Genomic DNA, 7,956 nt, shown 5'->3' on the forward strand with positions numbered 1-7,956 from the left:
AGAGAGTAACAATCTCAAAAAAGATGTAGGGGAGATAAGGACGATAGATGTTTGATAGGAAAGAAGGAGCAAACCACATCACAGTGCCCGCTAACCACACATCTGTTAAGTTTTGATGGTATCACCTTTCTCCCTGTACAAAACAAAAAAAAAAAAAGAAAAAAAAAGGAGGACACGAAAACTACACCTGAGAGTGACAACTACAGTATAATCCACTTATATCGACATCCGATTTATCGACATATTTTCTAATTACGAAATTTTTCCTTCAATATCTCCACTTCATAATTTCTCTTATATCAACTTTTTTTTCGGCCCACTCTGCTTTATCAACATTCTTCCTGGGTACCTGGCGAAGTCCGCGATCATAAATGGGGGAAAAAAAAGCAATGCTAACGGTCAACGTAATACTTCTTCATTAAGTCCACATACCCGGCAAGTAGCCTATATCGACACACCAGGCTTTAGTAGGTCATGTAGGGCTTACACAGTGTAGTCTCTAACACAGTACAGTGCCTCACAGACGTGAGCATCTCGCACGCTGGGTATCACCTCCTTACCCCCACTCCCAATCATGTCTTTTACTGCTGACCTCCCCTTTCCTCTTTGGCTTTATATTCTCATTTATCGACTTTTTTATATATCAACATCAAATCCACTCTCCAAAGCATGTCGATATCAGCGGATTTTACTGTAGCTTCATGATAGTATCAGACAGTCACTAACATGAGTGCTCCCTGCGTTTCCAAAGGTGGAAAACTGGAGGAACGGTTGATCAGGGGACATGAGGATCTGCAGCACTTCACTTGTGGTATCCAGCTCATTAAACACCTCCTTCAGACACTCACTCTACAAAGTGCAGAAAAATACAAAGCACACATTTTTCCACATGACATTTTCAAAATGGTGTTAAGTAAATAAAGAACATAACGCTATCCTAGAAGAACAAAGTTCTGTCAGCATATTTTGAGAAATTTGACGTTAAATTGTAAGTTTCACAATCCATCAAGCTTTTAAAAATAAAATTCTTTGAATATCTTGATAGCGACTCTAAATAATCTAACGATTTTGATAGAGCAGATAGAACATTTGTTTTCTGACTTCAAGGTCTTAGCCATGTTTGCCTATAACTAAATAAAAAGGAGCAGCATGTCATACGAGGCTGCTTATGTGAACTAAGCGTTCTGTTCTACTGAAATGTAGATACATGTAAAGAACTTACAACAAGCAAGAATGTATAAATTGTTCTTACACACTGTCCTGAGACATTATAAAAAAGCACAGACATCTTTACCTTCATAATGATCTTGTTTACTACATTGTCTGAGCAGAAATCAAAGTCTAACACTTCATCAGGTTCCAAAGTTTTTAAACTGCAGTCTGTCAAAACACCATCTTCTTCCAGCCTGGGGAAGCAGTTAGAAATTTAAAAAAGCAAAGAGAAATTGAAAATTTAAAGTGATTTTTGAAAGATAACGGCATTTAAAAAAATGCTGTTAAGAAAAAAAAATGTCACAATGGTACGTAATTACGACCGACAAAAACATTATACTCACTTCAGATCATAAGATCAACATGACACTAATTTCTGAATGTAGCACTGGGTCACCCGTTAGTAAATTAATCCTATCCGTACATTGTGTTTTACTACAGTATCCATACAAGATGGGGAACTCTGTGCCAGCACTTTCCAAAGAGGAAATTTACTCGTTAATCCGATCTGTACACTTTGCATAGCAGTCTGTCAAAATGATTTTTTGAGAAATATCGAAAGTTTTAAAGAGATCTTCGTACTAGATACTAGGAGTACTCTAAAATGTGAAGAATACAACCCCGGGGGTACAAAATGACCCCATGGTGTACGGATAGGGTTAAAGAGTAGTAGGCCTACAGTCAGACTTTGTGAAACTGATGCTGCCCAAAAAAGGACATAAAATCATGACAATGACAGTAACTATCTTTATTCATCTCACAGCTTGTGCAAAGCAAATTAGCTCAATGGTTACATTTACACTCTACAATATAACAATCAACTACATACTGAAAGCTTTTTCAAACAAAGTTTAACCTAGCTAGAGACCAACCATTCATGTGGGAAATCAGTTTCAAATTAGTCCAGAAACGTCAACACTCACATGAGGATCAGAGGACACCCGTAGCCAGCATAGCACATCTTGAGGCTTGTATTAGCGCCAGGCCCAGCACTACCACCGAAGATAGTCAAACATTCCTGGAAATACAACAGAAGGTTATAGCAACCAGTACTTTGATTTGGCATAATAATATCTTAATCAAATTGATGTCGAAACTACTGATCCTTATTTGAAATAAATCATATCATTAACACAACAAAAGGAAAGGGACATTGGGAAGACGTTGCAACTACTGTAATTGTTTCAAAATTGTTCTCATGATAAATCATCATTTGAAATAAATCACACCATTAACAAAAGGCATGGGACGAAAAAAATAAATAAATAGAAATCAGTCATCAGTCGATGTCACAGAACTGGCCCCTGAGTAAGGCAACTGTAAGAGTTATAAAGTACTCCTTCTCAGGTTCAGGTTAATCTAAAAATCTTATTAAACAATGAAAAGAAAGTAGAAAAATTCTTACCAGGAGCACAGTTAGGTTGATCTTGAAGGCTAGCTGATCTTCCTTGATGGAATATTCGTGAAAAATGGCTTCTTGGACGAAAGCGTTCGCTTGAGCACACTTGGCATCCTCCACAGTGACCTTCAAGCCCATGGGACTGGCAAACACAGTTGCTGTCTTTGTAACCAAAAAACAGAGCAAATGTATCAAATGCATCCATAAAAAAAAATCCAAACAAAATTTGAATCATCAGCATGAAAGATCAATGATCACTTTTTAAACCTTCTCACTGCTGGTGCTTTTGTTTCACAATCTTTATTTTAATTAATGTAGGAGTTTTTTTTAACGCCCCCATTTACACAAATTGTGTCACGACGCGGTGGAATCACGCGCTCATCAAATTTGGGCACTTGGAAATATTAGTATCATTTAAAGCTTGTTCATTTGTCTCTTTTTTGATAAAAAATGTGTAAATTACATGTTTTGTTCCTTTAATTAATGTTTTACAGAAAAATCCACATTGGAATGTATTTTTGAATAGACATAAGACTTTTTAAGAGGTGTTGAGCCAAAAAATAAAATTTCGAACAAAATTGCAAAACGATAATAAGAAAAATGCCATTTTCTTTGATTTCATTATTTTGACCAGGCTGCCTCACATTTAGGTCATATAGAAGGCCGTCCCAACCCAGGCTGAGAGAAATACAACATTCCAGCAGAAAGACCAATATACTCTTTAAAAAATCACCTCACTCTGGAATCAAACTGAGGTTTCCTGCATGCATGCAACAGCGAAGTGCCTAATCTAAGGCATTGAATAAACGGGGTAGGGGGATGGCACATTCAACTTCACACCCCTGTACTAGTAGGAACAAACCTGTTTTATTTCTCCTTCAGTGAATAAAACAACAAGAGATCCTGAAATTTTTGTGATTTTAGTAAGTTGCAGTGACAACTTTTCACATTTAGGAAAAAAAAGTTTTATTACAAATATATAAACCAATTATCTACAAGTTTTAAAAATGCACAGAAAATTGAGGTAGCCAACCTGGAACCAGTACTAATACTGAGGATAATTTTCCATTTACCAAAAAAAGCAAAGTTTAATTCAGATTATATCTAGATTCTATAAATAATGTTGCCCCCCAAAGTCCAACCCCTCGTCCATCGTCGCGGAAGGTGGAAACAGACAAAGTAGGAGATTGCTGGGTTTGGAAGATGTATGGCGTGGGTTTTACTCACATGACCGCTATGGTAGCCATGAAGACCATCCCGGATCACCCTGAAACGTCCGGCTAACGGGGCTCTGGTGAAACCACGACAGGCCTAGCAAGCCGGTGGCGGATTATTTATTGCTAAAGAAAATCACAGGAGAAGGAAACAGATGGACCAAAATGGAAAACGACCAGGAAACGGAAAAGGGCAACGAGAAAGAACGAGCATTTAGAATGTTTGTGGAATCAAAAACAAAGACCCAGAAGTTATTGGCTTCATGAAGAGATGGAGAATACCGGTGATGGGAATTTCAGACTGTAGATGGAAGAGAACTGGAATCAAACAGATCCCTGAGGACTACGTCCTGATTTGGAGTTGTGGGGATGGGACAACTAGGGCAACACATGGTGTAGCTTTTATTCTACACCCGGATACAGCAAAGAATGAGTTGGAAACAGAGTTTATCTGAGGGGATCATCAAAATCCGAGTAAGGGGAGAACAGTTCAGAAGATCTCAAACTTCATCCAAGCTTATGCACCTTGAAATGACTCCTACAGCGAAGACCAAAAAGAGGAATTCTTTGAGAAGATGGCAGACACCATAAGCACAGTCCCTGACAATGGAAGAGAGGGCAAGAGAAGAACACCTTGGGACCAGTACCTTGGCCCACACAGCGACACTAACACAGAGTGCAACTACAACGGGGAACAGCAGTGGATCACAAACACCTTTTATCAACACAGACCCAGTCAGAAAAAACTTGGTACAGACGGAACGATCTGAATGTATCATCACAGATAGATCTCATATTGACACGAATAGAAGAAAGGGGAAGAGGCACGGGCATGAGAGCCATCCCAAAAGCAGCCCTGGACACGGACCACCGTTCAGTTATCTTATTTACACAGCAGCGGAGTGGAAGAATGAGGAAAAAGAAGAGGAAAGGAACAGACGGACAGATCAACTTAAGAAAACCCCAGAAGGAAGAAGTATGACAGGAAATGGAGACAGAAGTCACACAGAAGCTGAAAGAAGTAGACAGCTCAGAAATGACCACAGAAGAAACATGGTCAGTGTTCAAGACCGTGCTGACAGAGACACTCCATAAAGCCTGCAATACAAAGAACACGGGAAGAGGGCAGGTAAAACAGACAGCTTGGTGGAATGACACAGTAAAGGAGGCCATCAAAGAAAAGAAGAAGTTGTACAAGGCGTGGGTAAAATCAAAGCTAGATGAAGACTATGTGACTATGTGAAATTCAGACTTGCAAGACGTTATTGCAAGATGATAGTCAGAAGTAACAAGGAACACTGATGGAAGGAAATGGCGAATATTAAGTTAACTGTGCAAACACTTGCCATGACAGTTCTACATAAGTGTCAAAGCAATGAGACTATGAGACAAACCATACAGCCCAACAACGGTAGTCAAAGACAAAGATGCAAAACCACTCAGTGAAGAAGACAGCATCAAAAAAAGATGGCAGGAGTATTTCAGGGAACTCTTTAACCCAAGCAGCCAAGGAAACACACAGAGCCAATTTCAACCACAATACACAGAAAAAGAAGAACCAATCATCTTAAGATCAGAGGTACAGCAAGCACAGAAGAATAGCCCAAGGAACAAAGCAGCAGGCATTGATGGCATTACAACTGAAGCTATCCTGGCATGTGGAGAAACAGCAATCACCTGGCTGACCACAATATTCCAAAAGGCATGAAGGGAGAGGAAAGTCCCAGAAGACTGGCAGCATGCAGTTGTGATACACTAATCTGGAAGAAGAAAGGCAGCAATAAAGACTGCAACACCTACCGAGGAATTTTGCTTCTGAGACACACAGGCAAGATGTACACAAAGATCTCGGAACAGCGTACAAGGCACAAATTGGAACCATTACTGGGTGAGGCGCAGATGGGCTTCAGAAAAGGGAGAGGGTGCACAAATGCTATCTTCGCTCTTAGACAACTCAGTGAAAGGACAATTACATACAACAAAGAGCTAAATCTTGTGTTTGTTGACCAGGAAAAAGTGTTTGATAGAGTAGATCTCTATAAAAACAAACTGTAGCAAACACTTGAAGAATACAATACAGCATTAGGGGACAACTGCTGGACAACATGAGAGCCATCTATACCAACAGTATGAGCACAGTCCGCATCCAAAACGGACTCACTGACTTGTTTGATGGGTCATCTGGAGTGAGACAAGGGTGTGTATTATCACCGCTACTATTCATAATATACATGGACAAAATTACGAAAGAAGCAAACCCCAACCTGATAGACCTGAATGAGATACTGTTTGCGGACGATCAAAGCCAGGCATACGCAGTGCTGATAATGAGAAAAAGTCAAAAAAGAGGAAAATATTCCGCCCCTGTTGCACTCCCAAAATTTCATCATAGAACTCTAATACTAACTACAATAATATAACACATGATACCTTTATCTGTAGTAATATTTTGGAAGCAACAACAAAAAAAGCGGAAATCTACAGATCCGCGGAAGATTATCAGCACTGCATTGAGAAAGAATATGAAGAAGAAATGAAAATTAATAAGCGGGGCACGCTTATTGAATACAATACACGGTGGCCTAGTGGTTAGGCTCTCGGACTCGCAACCGTAAGGTCATGGGTTCGAATCCCGTGCGTCAGGGGCCCGACGTTGTGTCCTTGGGAAAGGCAATTTACACGAATTCTCCTCACTTCACCCAGGTGGGAATGGGTACCCGGCTATAGACAGCAAAAGATCTTGTCAGTTTGTTAGTGTTTGAGCGCTTAATCAGCTGCTTGCACTGTATGCTTCCTGGGAAGCTGAGAATGTTTCGGAGTGTTCTATGGTCTGCTGGGGTAATAATATAGTGTAAAGCGCATAGAGCCTGCTGTTGAGCGGGGATATGCGCTATACAAATGCTATCTATTATTATTATACCTTAGAGTAACCACTACACCACAGACCCCGATCTATTTACTTCTCAATACAGCCCCAGCAAAGTTTGATGCATTTTCCCCAGGGGCTCATTAGAGAATAGGCCTACCATGTTTTATTTTAAGAGGACTCCACTACACTACATAGTAAAAGTACAAAACATGTTATCTTACATCTTTAAAGTGAACTGCTTTCAGCATTGTTGAGACATTTCGAGCATTGTCGAGAGCAGCTACCAACAAATACTGGTTGTCTTCTTCAGCCCTTTGAGTTGACAGTGTGCTGGTCTGCGATTCCATTGCTTACAGCAATAGTAGCTAGCCTCCTCAAGAAAGAACACGCTGAGAAGATAATAAATGTAGAAAAACGATAAGTGAGTCCAAGCGTTGGTTTCCAACATTACAATTATTGTTTTTCTACTGCAGTCCCCTGAACAAATACAGTGGAACTCAAGATTCAATGAAGTCGTCCGACCTGGCCTTTAATTTAGATGAATCGGAGGTTCGTTATGGCGAGTGTATGAGGTTTTTGTGTAGCTAAGTATAGGCACTGAGCAAGTATAGTATAATGTATTGAACTTTCTCAGTCAAAAGTAGTTTGGTTTCAAACAAGAGGCATTCCGTTTCTTTGATACCAAAAAATTGCTGGAAAATACGCTGAACTCTACCAAGCACACACTGTGCAAAAAGGCCCATTTTTTAAAATGCACGCCTGCATCACAAATATATAACATTATATTGTTTGTCAAACAAATTATGTTGCCGTGTAGAGTCTAGCATACGGAAATGCTTGATTCCACACTCCAACAAGCAATTCATTTCGTAAATCTATAATCAAAATTAGCATTGTAATATTGATCAGTATTCGGGGGAAAAATAACTGTCGCGTTTGCATCTCTAACTGACGTTCCATGCCCGGACCGTTTGTACTCCCTCCCCCCAGACATACGCTCATACAGTCACACAACACATGTGTGCTGGCTGCCAGTCCGACACCCACACACGCAAAGACATGGGTGCATGATAACAACACGTGTGTTGGAATGAAAGGAGGCAACTGATCAGTCGCATGCAGTTCACCCTGCAAGCAACTTCATTGAATCCTGAGCTTGCTCATCTAAGTCGTTGAATCAGAGTTATTCTTTTATTGATTGTAATGAATAAAAAAGTGGAAGAGGCTAGCCGTACTTAATGACGGCTAGACTGGCAGTCTAG

General features: G+C 40.0%; 1 protein-coding gene across 1 annotated transcript in view; it reads right to left on the reverse strand.

Moving 5' to 3' along the window:
• The window catches only part of LOC101848531 (cell cycle checkpoint protein RAD1), a 17,299-nt gene that overhangs the window by 7,411 nt on the left and 1,932 nt on the right, over nucleotides 1-7,956 (reverse strand). Inside the window, exons 2-6 of the mRNA XM_005100608.3 lie at nucleotides 6,916-7,083; nucleotides 2,618-2,773; nucleotides 2,136-2,230; nucleotides 1,295-1,406; nucleotides 727-849 (exon numbers count right to left, since the gene is read on the reverse strand). Coding sequence (XP_005100665.1) covers nucleotides 727-849; nucleotides 1,295-1,406; nucleotides 2,136-2,230; nucleotides 2,618-2,773; nucleotides 6,916-7,041 — 612 coding nt within the window. The 5' untranslated portion in view covers nucleotides 7,042-7,083. The remainder of the gene's footprint in view (nucleotides 1-726; nucleotides 850-1,294; nucleotides 1,407-2,135; nucleotides 2,231-2,617; nucleotides 2,774-6,915; nucleotides 7,084-7,956) is intronic.

The sequence above is a fragment of the Aplysia californica genome, unplaced genomic scaffold, assembly GCF_000002075.1.
Source record: "Aplysia californica isolate F4 #8 unplaced genomic scaffold, AplCal3.0 scaffold00253, whole genome shotgun sequence".
Taxonomy (NCBI): Eukaryota; Metazoa; Mollusca; class Gastropoda; order Aplysiida; family Aplysiidae; genus Aplysia; species Aplysia californica.